The sequence below is a fragment of the Pan paniscus genome, chromosome 10 (genome assembly GCF_029289425.2).
Source record: "Pan paniscus chromosome 10, NHGRI_mPanPan1-v2.0_pri, whole genome shotgun sequence".
Classification (NCBI taxonomy): domain Eukaryota; kingdom Metazoa; phylum Chordata; class Mammalia; order Primates; family Hominidae; genus Pan; species Pan paniscus.
In genome coordinates, this window is record NC_073259.2 from 111,835,363 (window position 1) to 111,853,454 (window position 18,092).

Genomic DNA, 18,092 nt, shown 5'->3' on the forward strand with positions numbered 1-18,092 from the left:
ACCCACCATCACAGGTACACAAAGGCAGGTGATCGAAGGGAGGAAAAAAAAGATATCCACGGGAGGAATGACAGTCTTCAAGCTCTGAAAACAAGTGGGTGTGCTTGCTGTGGGTGGGGGGAGATGGGGGTAGTGAGAAGAAACCTTTGGGCTTTCCCCAAAAAAGGTTATCCCTTCTCTCAGGGATAAACTTTTTGAAGTCCCTTAGAATTTTTGTTTTAATCCAAGATCTCCTTTATCTATTTTTGTAGAAATAACCTCAAGTCCTGGGAAAAAATTGCCTTTTTAGAAAACGATACTGTGGATTCATCAGAATTTAACGTGGCAGACTTAAGCACACAAAATAGGTGACTGACAATAAACCAGATGATACAATTCAAACTTTTATTTGGCAATAAGTTCAGAGTCACATAACACATAAAATCAACATGTAAAATAAATAGCAAATTCACATCTAGAATAAATAGGTCTGCCTAATTTGCATTAATTGTGCCTGATATCATACAGGCACAATCTGTCATTCCACGAGATAATTGGAAAAGTCTCCAAAGTCAGGGTTCAAACCTGCAGGACTGAAAACGCACAGAAGCACTGTCGCAGGTTGGGTTCCCCGAAAGCAGATACTGAGGTGGAGAATGGCGTGCAGGAAGGTTCATAGGACAGTGCTGTGGGCTGAGCCGGCTGGGTACAGGCTTGTCAGGGAGAGGCACTGGGCTGCAATGTGGCCACAATGAGGTCTCACTGACCCCACAAGGGGCTCTGGAGCTGGGATGGCCCCAGAGGGTTTCCCAAGTTGGGGTGAGGAGGCCAGCCCTTTGTACCCCATATGGAGCCGGTAAGGGTTACAGGCAGGAAGAGGGTATGATCTGGGGCAGGCAGGGCTCTTCAGCAGGGGAAACTCCCCATAAGGGCTGGAAGTAAATGGCCAGCCAGCAGCACTCCCAGCTGTTAGGGGCGTATGTCCTTCAGTCTGGAAAGGTCATCCGGGCAGCTGAGCTCAGCACCCGCACTAGCACAATTACAAACTAATGCGATGAGAGGTATATTCAACAAGTGTCTGAGCCTGATGGCTCAAGTACACACACTGGCCATACATGTAACTATGCCCAGGAAGTAGCTCAGAGGGAATACAGTGCACTTATTACCTACAGAACTTTCTCCTCTCTGCATCCCAGCTATAAGGTTATTCATCTGCATGTTCTCAGCAAGGGAATCTTGCCATTGCTGCCAACACAATCCATTAGAGCAGGGGCTAGCAAGCCACAGCCTGAGGGCAAAATCCAGCCCACAGCTTGTCTTGGTAAATCAAGTTGTGCTGGAACACAGCCATGACCATGGTCATTCCCACAGTAGAAGTAGCAAAAGCAAACAGCCCAAAAAGCCAAAAATACTTCCTATCTGGCCTTTTACAGGAAAAGTTTGCTGACCCTGCATTAAGGGTACTTCATTCCCTACCCTTTCTTGGACGCACTAGCAGTGTCAAAGGTTAGCTGAACTTTGAGCTAAGCTCCTAAATGACACTAGTAGTGTCAAAGGTTACTGTTACTAAATGACACTAGTAGTGTCAAAGGTTAGCTGAACTTTGAGCTAAGCTCCTAAGGCAAAAAAGAAAGAAAGAAAAACCTGGTACAAAAGAAAGTCGATATTAAGAAGGCAAAATGTAGGTTCTCTATTAGTTGAACAGAGCAATCAAGGAACCCTGTGTCTGGCCAAATTTCGTCTTAGAGCATTCTAGACAAGGAGCCCCAAGTGGTCTTTGGCAGCAAATGAGCAGGCAGAAAAGTGGAATTCAGTTCCAGTATTTAGCCCAGTCTCTGCTGCTTAAGAGGCCTTTTGAGAAGAGGACAGAAGAAAAGCCACTTAGTTTGCCCAAAGCTAAATTAACTAGGACCACAAGACTACTTTTCAATTCTCCTTTGCAATAATTAAGAGTGCCAATGCATTCAAAGCAACTAGTAATTGTAGTCTGTAATATGCCCAAATCAGTAGCAAGTGGTTTATGTTACATAATATTAATGGGAATAGCAGAAAATAGTGCTGAAGGGTAAAATGTTTTAAAAAACAGACAGGCACTATGTTAGGGGGAAAGTGGGAGCTCTAAGCCAAACAACTAAAGTATTTCAAAAGCCACGTTTCACCCGTAAAAACAACACTGGAAAAAGAAAATCAGCTGTGCAAGTCCCTTCCAAAGGGACCTCCATGGGCCTTGCTGGACTGTCATATTTGTGATGGCTGCTGCCCTGGACTCATCACTGTTCACATAATTCTTAGAAAATCAGTCAAACAATATTAAACAGTAATTTTTAAATGTTCAAACTATTTTTGTTTGCTTTACAACACAATTTTTTAAATGGCTGAAAACAGATTCGTTTCCCTTGTACCAATATGCATTTATCAATGTGCACATCAGAGAACAAAACACCCAGTGCAGTGTGCCAGATCCCAGTTGAGTCATGATAGGCTGGGCACGGTGGCTCACGCCTGTAATCCCAGCACCTTGGGAGGCCAAGGCAGGTGGATTACCCAAGGTCAGGAGTTCGAGACCAGCCTGGCCAACATGGTGAAACCCCGTCTCTACTAAAAATACAAAAAAATTAGCTGGGTGTGGTGGTGGGCACCTGTAATCCCAGCTACTCGGGAGGCTGAGGCAGGAGAATCACTTGAACCCAGGAGGCGGAGGTTGGAATGAGCCAAGATCGTGCCATTGCACTCCGGCCTGGGCAAAAAGAGCAAAACTCCATCTCAAAAAAAAGAGTCATGACGAGGCCAGGCATGACAGTGGCTCACACCCAGAATCCCAGCACTTTGGAAGGCTGAGGTGGGCAGAACACTTGAGGCTAGGAGTTTGAGACCAGCCTGGCCAACATGGTGAAACCCCATCTCTATTAAAACTACAAAAATTGGCCAGGCCTGGTGGCATGTACCAGTAGTCCCAGCTACTCGGGAGGCTGAGGCACGAAAATTGCTTGAACCTGGGAGGCAAGAGGTTGCAGTGAGCCGAGATCACACCACTGCACTCCAGAATGGGCAACAGAGCGAGACCTTGCCTCAAAAAAAAAAAAGTCATGACAGCGACAAGTTAAAATCTGTCCTGACTGAGTATAGACAAGGATTAATAATAAAGTGGGATGTGCCTCCATCGTTCACATGGGAATGACTGTGTTCGGCCCCGTTACCGCCACGACATGGGTCTACAGTCTGCAAGGTACACAGTCAGTGAGCCTTGGTGGCCCAGATGCCAGGCTTCTGTCACATGGGAGATCTCAACACTGCCAAGCTCAATGGCCCAGATGCCAGGCTTCTGTCACATGGGAGATCTCAACCCTGCCAAGCTCAATGGCCCAGAGACTAAAATTCTTCTAACTGGGAATTGATTACAAAACTCATTATTCATACCCAGAAAATGTTTTTCTCCTTCAAAGCTTACGTCACCTAATGTAAACACTCATGGAAACAGGTTTTAAAAATAGTTCTACTTCATTCTTGAGTAAACAAAACACCCTATAACTGGCACCTGGTAGGTAACCAATGAATATCTGATTAGATAAAAACCAAGAATTATTTTTAAGCAACACCTACTTCCTGAATCTGTTTCTCCAAAGCAGAAACTTGAAGCCAAGAACACCAGCGCATTCTTTTAGAACCCCGACACCGAGCAGTTCTGGGCGCAACACACACCCATTAAGTGTCAGCCTCCAATACACTCTGATGGCGAAAACACCTAGAAGCAAGCAAACAATAAACAAAATGCCTACCCTGTTCCAAAAAAAGAACATACTACTGTGCCTTACTGTGTTCATAACAAAATGTAGAAGAAAAGATGGGGAGAAGCCTTATTGGATCTAAAGGGTCACCTTCACCATTATAGTTAAATACAGCCAAATATCACAAGTACATTCCAACTATAACAAGCAGCATTACAAAGGATGCTATATAACTCATTAAGTTTCTGCCATCTGGCAAGGAGCCCGTGGAATGCCAGACTTGGATTTCATCAATAGATGGTTACATACATTTATCACAATAAAAATGTTGAATAAGCAAGCACTCTCCACAAGCTCCCCTCATGTTCCTGCCATCCTTTAGATTTAAGAATATATACAAGTTACCGCAAAAGCTTAAAATGAGTTTTAGCAATACTAGATTAGGCTAATCTGAACAGAAGTATTGATATAGCATACGCAATTAAAACAGTATTAGCAGCACCATAACTAATAACAGCAGACATTCCTATAGCACTCAGAGAGTGCAGTAAATATGCACTTTACGTTGAAGGATACTACAAATGCAGGTGCAATTAAGGATTCTTCCCTCCAACAAAAGGAATACATGCCACTTGCATTGCCCCTAGAAAGAAATGAAAAAAGCAGGCCAGGTGCGGTGGCTCACGCCTGTAATCCCAGCACTTTGGGAGGCCAAGGCGGGCAGATCATCTGAGGTCGGGAGTTCGAGACCAGCCTGACCAACATGGAGAAACCCCATCTCTACTAGAAATACAAAATTAGCCGGGCGTGGTAGTGCATGCCTGTAATCCCAGCTACTTGGGAGGCTGAGGCAGGAGAATCGCTTGAACCCGGGAGGCAGAGGTTGCAGTGAGCTGAGATTGTGCCACTGCACTCCAGCCTGGGCAATAAGAGCAAAACTCCATCTCAACAAAACAAAACAGAAAGAAATGAGAAAAGCTTGGTTAGCTAGGTCATATCTATTCCTTAGCTTCAATGTCCTTCGCCCTTTCCCATCTTAGACATCTAAAACAAAACAAAACAAAACAAACAAACAAACAAAAACAAACTACACAAACTCCCAAATAGTCGCACAAACACCACAGGAGTGAAATCTAAGAGAAGGCTGGACATGGCTAAGTTGTGGTGGCCATCTTCCTCCTCCCCTGGCCAATCCAAGCACCTCTCAGTTGATAACTCATTAGAGAGAAGCCAGGATCTTGTTTGTTTCCATCTAGACAAGGACTGTTTCTGGTAAATCTCATGTTTTAACAGGATTCCAATTCAACTGGGTGGGTGGCATGGCATAGCATTTCATGACAAAGACGCTTTTTCCTGGTTCATTTTCTTTCTTCCAATGAGCAGATGAAACCAACTCAGGTGGTGTTTCCAGGTTTAACAAGCTCCTGGGAGACCTACCACAAATGTTTTGGTTCTTCAAACCCACTCGTTTCTTACAGAAGGCTCTACAGAAGGCTGTTCCACTAGCTGGAAGGTTTTGACCAGAGCTCTCATCTCCTCTCTCCTGCCCTCCTCCATGCTGGGGAAGGACGCAGGAACCACACACTGAGGACAAAAGGGTCCAGGAGTTGCAGCTTCTCTTGTTCTTTCTCACTTAAGTCCTTCCAGGGAGGCTGTGTTCTATTTGATGCGATGTGCCAGAATGTCAAAGCCTTAGTACCAAATGATTTGGGAAATGGCCATCACCTGGGGAACCTCTCTGCCACTCACAGCAGCGTTTTACCATTGTGGAGCCCACGAAATCAGCCTTCTGGAAGCAGCTAATCTTTGCCCATCACTGTGCCCCTGCAGTTCCCAATGCATAGCCCGTAAATGTTCAGGAAATGTTCCATGGAGGAGTCAAGAACCGTTTCAAGCTTGACCTGCTAGAATACAGACATGGCATCAAGTGGTCTCACCTATCCCAGGAAACCTGATGTTCCAGGACCTCAGTAAACAAAAAGGCGAAATCAGACTTCCAATGTGAAGCTTGCCTTTCAGCCCTGCATGGAAGGAAAGGCTGGAGGGGTGGGCTGCTAGCTCCTGTCTTAACCATTGGGAGAATTATTCTCTGTAAGGTACAAAATAAATATCAAAAGGCTTATCTGTATCTTTTCCAAAAGCAACACTCAGACCCACATGAAGTCAACCCCATCATGCCTGCCCAATCAGGGGCAGTTACAGTTTCTAGTTTTTGCCCTTGGCTACTTGGCCTGGGCCTCCTGCAGGAGAGGGGTTCCGAAGGTGGGGGGCCTTTCTGACCAGGCGGGCAGTTCGTGCTGCAGTGGAGTCCTCCGGGGGTAGAAAGTGTGGCTGACGTCATAGTTCAGGAGGCAGCTCAGAGACGCCATGTAGATGTCAGCGAAGCGCGACAGGCGCCTCAGGAAGTAGGTTGGGTTCTGGTCTGTGCGGAACAGGCTTCCAAACTGGGCGTTGAAGAAACTCTTGGTCATTTCTCTGAAGAGGCAATAAAAAAGCAAAGCAACAGAGAATGATTCAAAAAGCCTTGTTTTTAAACTACTGAAATCAAAATCACTTCTTTAAAAAAAAAAAAAATAGGACTCATTTGAGAAAAATGTTAGCCTAGAGCAGCCCCAAATATTAATTAGGAAAACAGCCTAGAGCCAGGTGTGGTGGCTCACATCTGTAATCCCAGCACTTGGGGAGGCCAAGGCAGGCAGATCACTTGAGGCCAGGAGTTCGAGACCAGCCTGGCCAACATGGTGAAACCCCGTCTCTATTAAAAATACAAAAATTGGCCAGGCATGGTGTCGCACACATGTAATCCCAGCTATGCAGGAGGCTGAGGCACAAGAATCACTTGAACCAGGGAGGCAGAGGGTGCAGTAAGCAGAGATCATGCCACTGCACTCCAGCCTGGGCAACAGAGCAAAACTCCGTCTCACAAAAACAAAAACAAACAAACAAAAAAAACAGTCTGGCCTGGGCATGGCAGGTGGATCACTTGTGCCCTGGCCCACCAGCATGGGCAACATAGTGAGACCTTGTCTCTACAAAAACGCAAAAAATTTGACCAGGCATGGTGGCATATGTCTGTAGTTCCAGCTACTCAGGAGGCTGAAGTTGGAGAATCGCTTGAGCCTGGGTGGTTGAGGCTGCAGTGAGCTGTGACTGTGCCACTGCACTCCAGCCTGGGTGACAGAATGAGAAAATATCTCAAAAAAAAGAAAAGAAAAGAAAACAGCCTGTCTATCCATCCATCAAAACGACTCTGGTCACATTTCCCCCTTAACTGTCTCAAGGCTCCAGATTCTTTTGCAAGCTTCTCTAAATACACACGCCCCATCTCCCAAACCTAAACACAGGATGCAACAGCTGCTCCCGATGGTACACAGAGGAATATGAAATGCTCTCAGGAGGCTCCACTTCCCTTACCGAAAGGATCAAGACCCTGTTTTACAAGGTTATTGTGAGAACTGAGTAAGGTAAGCAAAATAAAAGCATGTTGTAAACTCTCAAGTGCTCAGATGGAGGAATTAAGGATTGTTTTATGTGATGTAAATCTCCCCCAACCATTACATACTTCAATGCCTCGCAGCCTCCTCGGAAGTGAGGCTGTTCACCCCATCCAAGCCCCATAACCCCCTGCAGTCATCCTTACGTGCATGTATGTCTATATCAACATCCCTATCATACAAACACAGGATGTGCACTCTCTCTGATGGCTGGGACCCTACACACAGAGTATTCCGTTAAAATGAATGAATTCTATTTGACTGCTAATAAGTCATTTACAAACACAGCAAAAAATATAATCATTTACACAGCTGTGTGATAAAAGCCACTAGTTAGTTGGTAGCAGTTAGAATAAGACTCAGACAGCCAACACTCTGAGAGGGAGGAGGACAAACTAAATGCAATACAGCTTTGGCTTCTGCAGAATCTGAGGAATGGACTCACTGCCCCCTCTCCACGCCCCATCCACCCACCCACGCACACCACCACATGAACCCTGGAGTCAGGCTGCCCACTGCTGAGAGGACAGAATCCCACAGTAACCACTGTTTCCAAAGCTCAGAGACGGCTATACCCAGCGGCTGAAGAAAGCCATGCACAAAGTCAGAAAAGTTCATGTAAATGGTATAAAGCATCCTTCTAGGGAAGCATGATTGTCAGTATGGGTTCCCTTAAGACAGACACCCACCAAACTTTTCTTATGGCGGGCAGGCTTTCTTTATCAGTTAACATCCTGCTTACTGACTGCACATTCTTGAAATAGCTGTGGTTACAAATAAGCACCAGGGTCGTAGGAGCCCTAAGAATTCATTGAGGGTTAAGAGCCCAAATCCAGTGCTGCCCAGTAGCCACATGGTGCTGCCAGCATTATTAACAACTGGGCCACCAGCTGCCCAGATGGGAAGGTCAGGCAGGCAGGAAGGAGGAATGAGATGGAAAGGCTCCGTTCTCCAAAGGCCTTCGATGGCAAGGGTGGAGGAATGACAGGGGTGATGGCTGGCCTCAAGGAAATTTGTCACATGTTACCAACAGCAGGTAGCTGATTCTGGATCCTGGGGGAGGCAGACATACCTGGGAGCTAAAATAGGATGTTTCAACATTATGCCTCAGGCTGGCCCTGGGGAACACATGTGGGCTGAGCACAGCCAGAACAGGGTGGTGGACGCACACATTCAATACAGGCCTCTCTTACCGCATCTCCTTCCTTTCCTTTTTCCACTCCTGCAAAACCAGCTGTGACTCAGCATCTCTGTGAACCTGTAGGACACAAGTCAATTATTACAACTGTTTTGATTTCAAATAATCTCATTACATAATGAGAATTTTTTAATGAGCAGTTTTTCTAGGAGAAATTTTATTCCCTTACATCTCAGAGGCTGGCACCTGAATGAAATAATACATTTTTCAGACTTTCCAGTTGAAACCCTGCCTTCTTCATGAATAAAAAATTGTTTTAAATGTCCAACATTAGAAATGTGGTTTAACAAATTAAGATGTATTATGAAGTTATTAACCTATCAGTAAAGACTACATATAAACATAATGCATGTGTATCCATGTATGTATAACACATGTGATATATCCATTACGCACATGATACATCCATTACACATATATTATATACATGTGTACAAACTATAATGTACAAATACTTAGTACATGCTACCTATTATACATATTATATACATGTGTACAAACGTTATAGTTAAGTAGAAATGGCGTATATACCCACCAATTGCAAGCATGTCAAAGTATGTGCTTACATTTGGAAATTAACATAAAAATTTGTTTTAATTTGTACAAGGGTAGTAGAATTATAAATAAACCTTTTAATTTAATATTATATTAAGTGTTTAATTTAAAAAACAATTATTTTTTGCAAAAGGCAAGAAGGCAAATCACCTCAATGAGAAGGAAGAGCAGAGCATTTTCTGGTGGGCCAAAATATGGGCGAAAGGCAAAAGAAAATGCCAATTGCCCATGATCTAACAAATGGAATCTCACAAGTCCCTCTCCAAGGTTCTTATGGCTAAACAGAAACACTGAGGCCAGAATCCAAGGTGCACATGATCGCAGGGAACAGGCCAGCTCCCTGCAATTCATGACCACAGGGGTAACCTTAGAACCTGGAGGAAAACACCAAGCGGGCAAACCATCTGCTTTTGACATGGGAGCCAAGAACCTTCTGTTTATCACATCTGCTCAGTTCAACAGCTTGACTCTGAACCCCAAGGCTGTTGAAGGGACATGTAAAGGAGAAAGGCCCCAGGAATCGGAGGCCAGGGACGCGTGCCCAGAGGCGGACCCTGAGCTCTGCGCCTTCACTCGGCCACCCTTTGGGCCTTACCTCCCACGAAGCACCCAGCAGCTGGCTGGGGCGCCCTGCTGGCTGCCCTGCCATGAACCTTTCCCACCATTTATCATCTCTCTCATAGGAACAGCCCTCTTGCCTGCATCCTTCCCATCAGCCATTAAACATGCCCAAGTCTCTCCCGTTGAAAAAAGAAGATTTCTCCCAGTGCCCAACCCCCTTTCTCCAGCTCTGTCCCCCTACAAGGCCAAACTCCATAAAACAAGAGCCTCTGGTTCTGAAATCCACTTTAAAATATTTCAAAGACAGTGTGTGTTCATTAGCTATCATTAATCTTTCAAGTGAAACCATGCACTCTAGAGTGGGTACTTAACATTGGAAAAGACTAACCGAAGCCCCACAGAGAGCTGATCCTACAGGCACTTCAGCCGTCTCCATCTCCAGTGGTTGTTCATGGGCATAATCAGCTCTTTAGGGGCAAAACAGATTGGCTACATATCTTTGCCCTTGTTTGAGAAAGATATTACAATCTAGCCAGTGCAATAGCCTACATCAGTCTAGCCACCGGCCCATTTTTCTATCAGCCTATAAGCTTACAAATGGGTTTTTCTTTTTCAATGGTTGGGGAAAAAAAAACTCAAAAGAAGAATAATTTCATGACAGGCTGGGCATGGTAGCTCACGCCTATAATCCCAGCATTTTGGGGGGCCAAGGCAGGTGGATCACTTGAGGCCAGGAGTTCGAGACCAGCCTGGCCAACATGGTGAAACCCAGTCTCTTCAAAAATACAAAAATTAGCTGGGCGTGGTGGTGCACACCTGTAATCTTAGCTACTCAGGAGGGTAGGCATGAGAATCACTTGAGCCTGGGAGGCAGAGGCTGCAGTGAGCTGAGATCATGCCACTGCACTCCAGCCTGGGCAACAGAGTGAGACTGCCTCAAAAGAAAAAAAAAGAAGAATTTCCTAACATGTAAAAATTACATGAAAGTCAAATTTCAGTGTCCACCAGTAAAGTTTATTGGGACACAGCTACAACCATTCATTCACATACTGTCCACGGCTGCTTTTGTGCTACAAGTGCAGAGGTGGGTAGCTGCAACAGAGCCTACAGCCTGCACAGCCTAAAATATTTACCATGTGGCCCTTTGCAGAAGCTTGCCGACCCGTGGTCTAAATGTGGCCTCTGACTGGTTGGTTACCTGAGCCTGCACAGCCTAAAATATTTACCATGTGGCCCTTTGATGAAGCTTGCCGACCCGTGGTCTAAATGTGGCCTCTGACTGGTTGGTTACCTGAGAAGCGTCTACCAATGCCAGCACCACCACCATGAACCACAGCCATTTTGGAATGCACTTCAAGGCTAACTAATGAAATTACAACCAAAATTTATATACTTCTATTTCATTCATGAGACTCGGCTCCAAATGACACTCTGTGAGGTCAGGAGTTTGAGACCAGCCTGGCTAACATGGTGAAACCCCATCTCTACTAAAAATACAAAATTAGCTGGGCGTGGTGGCACAAGCCTGTAGTCCCAGCTACTTGGGAGGCTGAGAGAGGAGAACTGCTTGAACCTGGGAGGTGAAGGCTGCAGTGAGCCAAGATTGCGCCACTGCACTCCAGCCCGGGCGACAGAGCAAGACTCCATCTCAAAAAAAACAAACAAACAAACAAACAAAAAAATGACACTCTGCTGGCTCCGAAAAAATCAAACCCAATCTCAGAGGACCAATTTTTCTCCTCAGAAAACTGTCCAAATAATGTGCTACATGCTCTGAAAATAATCCCCAAGGGGGAGTTCTAGAAACATCTACCACAGGCTCAGTGGAATAACTTATAACTTTCTAAGGGAACACTGAGGAAGAGGGTGACAGTGAGATAGGACACTGATTTGGATGTTTTTTTAGTTAGCAGCTGTACACCTCTATATCCTAGTGAATCCAACCTGACAGAACTCTATACAAAGTGCCAGAACCCAAGGCAATCAATATAGGTGCACAGAGGTTAAGGGTCTAGAGTCGGTCGGCCTGTGTGTAAACACCAGCATCACCCCTCACTAGAGCAAGTTATATCTCCTCTGCGCCTCAGGGTCTTCATCAGTAAAATGGCAGTGATGCTTCAGAACTACTTCAAAGAGTTTCTGTGAAGATGAAATGAACTTAAAGGTCTTGGTGTCCAGAACACGGTAAGTTCTTACGACATTTCTACATAGCCTGATTTGCCAAGTGAGAACTGTGATTCTAGAAAAGTCACCTATCTCGCAGTCTCAGTTTTCTCTCCTGCAAAATGGGGGCAGCTATGTAAACCTCAATTCCCTTTTCTTCCTTCCCTCACCCCACACCTCGTATAACTAATTTTACAAACCACAGAAATATTTTCAGCACTTCCATTCTCTAAAACACACATTCCTTAGTAGTCAACTTTCTACACAGGTCAGAAAAAGGAAAACAAGATAAAACCAAAAAAAAAAAAACCTCTTTCCAAAGCTAAAATATACTGATACCATCTACATGCAGTTGTGTTTGTGCATATGACCAGCTGCCAGAGTCACAGAGACTTCACTGAGGGTGAGTCAAGCCTTGCCTATACCCGAATCCTCTAAACGGGAAGGCACATTAGAGCAGTGCTCTGAAGCATGGACTTGGGGACTTGGTTCAAGCCTTGCCCTGCCATTTTATGACCTTAGACATGAATGATACCTAACCTCTCAAAAACTGTTTCCTTATTCTAAAATGGGAAAATTGTACCTACCTGCAAGGGACAGCTGTGACTATTAAATGAGCAAAGTGTATAGAGCCAGCACTCAGCACAGTGTCCAGCACATAAAAAGTAACTATTAGTAGTGTATGACATGCACAGACTCTAAACTACACTAACTCAGAATTGACACTGTATATTTTTAGTAAATCATCTCACAGACAAGCATAGCGAGGGAAACAGAATAAATCCTCATCAGAGGATTCTCATCAGAGAAGAGCCAAGAACTAATGGAGCCCAGTGCATCCTGGAAACAAGGCCCAGGGGGACGTGCAGGGCCCCATGCTCTGGAATGCATGCACCTGGAGCCAGAATCTGGCCTGCCACTCATGGCCCTGCCTGATCTCACTGCTCAGCCACCCCCAAGCAGAGTGCCAGCTGGGGCAGGCAAGGCAATTCCCTGCCCATTTCCAAAGCCAGAGGGCAGGCATGGGCAATAGGCTGTGGCCACAGGTTGCAGGTGTGTTAGCCAAGAGAGCAAGCACCTGTGCCCAGATCCTAAAAATGTCAGCACCCATGCTGAGACGGCTGTAGCCCACGCAAGCTGGAGCCAGGGAGAAAGCAAGGTGCCTCATGAAACTGGAAAGGAAAGGGGCACATGGAGAATTAAGGGGATACAGCTACAAAAGAGAGGCAGCTTCCATGGGCCAGGAAACGACTGATAAAACTGCCATTCCTCACTTACCAGCCAAAACTGGCTGCCTAACTTAACTTAAGGAAGTAACTGCCAGGGAACTCCAGTAAGCCAGCAAACTGCAGGTATTACCCTCAGAATCAACTAAGGCTGGACCCAGGGATCTTGACTCTTGCTTTGAGACTCTTTCCAGTAAGCCATGGTGCCTAGACTGAAGTTTTCGCTCCACCGGCCCCTTTATTTCACAGATGGGGAAACTGAGGCCCAGAATGGAGAAGTCCCACCGTAGCAGGTGCAGACAGAACCAGCACAGACTCAAGCACTGGCAGGGCTTCCTGAATCCCAGCATCCCACAGGAGAGCTCCTAGCAGGCTTCAGTGTGGAAGTGAGGACACTGGATCTTCACTGACAGAGGAATGTGAGCAAACACCTGCATTAACAAAGGCCCCACAAACACTGTCTAGGCAAAAGAACCCCAATCGTTATTCTACAGTCTACTGAAAACAACTTAAGCCTCATATTTTATAACAATTAAGCAGAAAATACCTGAAGTAACTTTCTAACCTCAGGCTTAAAGAAAAAGTGAGAGAGAAAAATAATATATCCAAACCTGCATCTGTTCCAATAAGCCAGTCAAGGTCTGCAGCCAGGTCATGGTTTGAATGTATTGCTCCGTGTTCATGATTTTGAGCTCAGATCTCAACTCTGGGATGATTGCACCAGTCCTCCAGCCATGCTTTAGGGTCAAATCCTGATCACAAAGATCACGAAAAGTCAACGTCAGTCTCAACAGAATCTAAACTATGTCACTATTTTCCCAGACATGAGAGGCATTCATTTAATTACTTTTTGATGGTAATGGTTAGTTATTCACCAAGCTGAATTCAATGAATTACATTTAATTAAAACCTATTTGGCCCCAGCCTTTGATCATTTCATTCCAAGAAAGTTTCAGTTCTGGAAATAATTGAAGTGAGTCACAACCCCTGCAGAAACACTAGGTCTGGAATCATTAACCATGGTCTGTAAAAAAAAAAAAAAAAAAAAAAAAATGAGGTCAGGGGCAGAAAGGGGCTTGACCTAAATGCTACCAAAGGTCTTCATTCAATTCATCCACAGACCTCTGTGTGCCAGGCCCTCTGGGTTATGGAGAACCATGGAATCTCAGATTTGGAATGATCACATACAACATAAGCATGCATGATCACATTTTCCATTCCAAATGCTGTCACCCCATATTTGACAACAGGCCAGAATATCTAGTATCAGCTATGTCCTGGAAAATCTAAGACATATAGTCATCATACTAAATGTGCATTTTCTTATTTGGCAAATATTTATCAAGCACTACTATTTGCCAGGCCCTGAATACTGAGGATAAAACAATGCACAAAAAAACTGAGAAATCCCAGCCCTCGTGGAAAATACAGACAATAAATAAGTAAAATACATAATGGCAGGTGGGGATAAGTACAAGGCACAAAAATCAAGCAGAATAACAGGATAAGGAGAGGAAGCAAGGAGGTTTCCATTTTATACAGGGTAGTTAGGAAGACCAGGCTAATACAAGGACAAGGTGGGGGAAAGTATGAAAATATGTGGAAACAGAAAGATTCTGGCTGAAGAACAGCAAGTGCAAAGGCCCTGGGGCAGGAACATGCTGGAGGGTGGCATGTTAAGAAGCAACAAGTCAGGGAACCTAGAAGAGACAAAACAGGGGGCAGAGGCAGAGGATGTCTTCAGAGGTGGGCTGGGGAAGGGGAAATCCAGTGGGCAACCATAGGAACTCAGGCTTTTACTCAGAGGGAGAAAGAAAGGCTTTCAGGTTTTAAAAGAAGTGGTAGCTGATTTATAGTTCTAAAGGTTCAGTCTGGCTACTCAGCTAAAGCCAGAATCCTAAGTCCTATGCAAGAGTCTAAGAGGGCTTAGGATGCCCACCTTCCTCACTGGTTCAATTTTTTTTTTTTTTTTTTTTTTTTTTTTGAGGCAGGGTCTCACTCTGTCGCCTAGGCTAGAGTGCAATGGCATGATCTCAGCTCACTGCAGTTTCCACCTCCCAGGTTCAAGCAATTCTCCTGCCTCAGCCTCCCCAGTAGCTGGGATTATAGGCGTGTGCTACCACGCCCAGATAATTTTTGTATTTTTAGTAGAGACAGGGTTTCACAACACTGCCCAGGTTGATCTCAAACTCCTGAGCTTAAGTAATCCACCCACCTCGGCCTCCCAAAGTGCTAGGACTACAGGTGTGAGCCACCGTGCCCAGCCCACTGGTTCAGTTTCTTGAAGCCTTTGAATATTTCTCTTCCTCCTAATAATACATGAAAACCTACAGCACATTCTTTTAAATATTCCCAACGGTGGCAAACTTTCAAAGGTGGATTTTATGTTTTTTGATGCATCGATGAAAGGAAAAAGAACAATGGCATTTATTTCTTATTATTTAAATGGAAAGATTATTCTGATAAACTCTGAGTGAACTGCTTATTTCCATCATTTCCAAAAAATATTTATCTTTTTCACAACTCTGATCCATCCTGTTCTGTTAAAAAAAAAAAAGACATTAAAAAAATGCAGCCTACTTTTAGGTTTTATGAAAGCATAAAGATGACCTTAAATAAAAGATATATTCTTAAATAAAAGGTACATCCTTAAATAAAAGATACATTCTTTAGTAAGTGAGACTAACACATCTGTCCCCCAACAAAGGAAAAAAGGGCCCCTCACCGCCAGGTCACTGTATATATGGTCACCAAAATACAATACTCTGGATCCTCTCCATCCAGTAAGCTTCAAAAATTCATATAAATTACCCTGTAATCAGAGAAAACTATAGTTATTATATTACAGAGATCTGTCTAACCCACAGTACAAAATATTTTTTAAAAACTTTTAAAAATTGTTTTTATAACTTATTTTAAATATCAAAATATAAAGATAAAAGCACCTTCATGGGAAATCTTTCCTCTATGTCAAATGCACTGTTCAAGAAGGATTTATATTATATACACCTCACTGTAACTATCTTTCTACACTTAACATGCTGTGGCCATCTTTCCATGTCAATAGTCTACCATGCAATGATAGCAGCTGGGAAGTACCATGATTCCTTTTGCCAATTCCCTGATGTTGGACAGTTGACATTATCTATTTTGTAAGCAACTTCATGATAAACATTCTCATAGCCAAGTTGTATTAGCTATTATCTTCATAATTTTCTTAGGCTAACTTCCTAGAAGTAGAATGGCTTTATCAAAGCTAATTTTTCAAGGCCTAGAAAATACACTTATTGCCAAATCCATCAGATTGTTATATACCCACCAAGAATGTATTCATATTTTTAAAAAATGAACTTTAGTAACATAATAATGGTCACCGATGCAATAATTCATTCAAATATTTGAAAGCCTCATATGACACCAAAATATATTAGAACTGTGCACAGGCTAGGTGTGATGGTTATGCCTGTAATCCCAGCACTTTGGGAGGCCAAGGTGGGAGGATTGCTTGAGCCCAAGAGTTCAAGACCAGCTTGGGCAAAATGGCAAGACCCTGTCTCTACAAAAAATAAAAATTAAAAATTAGCTGGGTGTGGTGGTGCATGCCTATGATCCCAGCCACCTGGGAGGCTGAAATGGAAGGATCACTTGAACTCAGGAGGTTGAGGCTATAGTGAATCATGTTCATGCCACTGCACTCCAGCCTGGACAACAGGGCAAGACCTTGTCTTAATAAATTTTTTTTAAACCCACAAAATTGTGTACAAAACATGTATTGTCAGAAAATAATTAGTAATTTGAGTGAATAATATGCCATGAGTAAGTGCTCCTTAAAGAGAAATTTCCAAGATTTACTACTGGCATCTTATATATTACACACTATGAAAGTCATGCCTTAAATTTTGTTTTTAAAAAAACATTCAATTTTGAGTTAGATACTAGCATATTGAAAATATATTGACTTAAACCTAAGCTTACCACCAAGTTATAATCAATCAGTTCATGGGAATCACTCAGAACTGTGCCAGGCATACAGTAAGCCACAATGAACATCAGCTATTAGCATTATTACCGACCACAAAGCAAAGCAACAAAAAGGATCAGCTGGTCATGAGATACCTGCTTGTATATCTGGCCTTTCTGCAACTTATGGATTTTATCCCAGAGTAAGACACCTTTCTCATTCATCTTTCGGAAAGGCCTAACAACAGAAATGGGAAACATTATGACATGGAGTAGTACAGGCTGTCTGCTCTATGAAATACCAGAGTTATTCACTATCACAGGAAGTAGCTCCCTGCAAAAACCTAAAAAAAACCCGAAACCAAAACTCCACCATCACATTCCCTGGCCTAATTCAATACGTCCCAAATTGTGTGAAGCCCAGTATCCAAAGGTGTTCCATGAAAAAAAAGAATTCCAGGGGGCTGGGCGCAGTAGCTCACTCTTGTGAGCACAGCACTTTGGGAAGCTGAGGCAGGTGGATCACCTGAGGTCAAGAGTTCGAGATCAGCCTGGCCAACATGATGAAACCCCATCTCTACTAAAAATACAAAAATTAGCTGAGCATGGTGGCGGGCACCTGTAATCTCAGCTACTCAACAGGCTGAGGCAGGAGAATCGCTTGAACCCAGGAGGCAGAGCTTGCAGTGAGTGGAGATTGTGCCACTGCACTTCAGCCTGGGCAACAAGAGAGAAACTCCATCTCAAAAACAAAAACAAACAAAAAAAAGAATTCCAGGGTCATATAAATTTGGAAAACACCATGCACTAAATATGTCCCTCTTAAAAAGCTATTGATGGCTCTGAAAAGCCCTGCTGTAATCAACTTTCTTTCACCCAGATTTCCCGGATTTATTTGACCATGCAGAAAACCTGTTTATGAAGAAAAGTTTACGGAAATACTGCCTTAGTATATTTTTCTGGCTTTATACCTGAAATTAAGCCACTCTAGATAAAAAACAAATCAGAAGACCAGAAGCACTAGTTTATGGTGGAAATTGGGAAGTAAGGATAATGCCTCATTCCTCACCCTGGCAGTGTTAGCCCAAAGGACTCACAGTTTGTTTGCCTTAAGGTAAAAATAAGTGTTACCCTAAAAAAATAATTTTTTTACCTAATTGTAATACAGAAAAATACAATGAAAAAAAGGTACGCGACCCAGAATTCTAGACCCACCATGTACACTTAACAT

At 43.7% G+C, this 18,092-nt stretch overlaps 1 protein-coding gene across 1 annotated transcript in view; it reads right to left on the reverse strand.

Annotated features, from left to right (window-relative positions):
• Positions 1-370: 370 nt before the first annotated feature.
• Positions 371-18,092, reverse strand: part of NT5DC3 (5'-nucleotidase domain containing 3) — a 69,058-nt gene continuing 51,336 nt past the window's right edge. The window contains exons 10-14 of the mRNA XM_008958011.5: positions 17,018-17,099; positions 15,627-15,713; positions 13,513-13,653; positions 8,392-8,456; positions 371-6,179 (exon numbers count right to left, since the gene is read on the reverse strand). Coding sequence (XP_008956259.2) covers positions 5,927-6,179; positions 8,392-8,456; positions 13,513-13,653; positions 15,627-15,713; positions 17,018-17,099 — 628 coding nt within the window. The 3' untranslated portion in view covers positions 371-5,926. The remainder of the gene's footprint in view (positions 6,180-8,391; positions 8,457-13,512; positions 13,654-15,626; positions 15,714-17,017; positions 17,100-18,092) is intronic.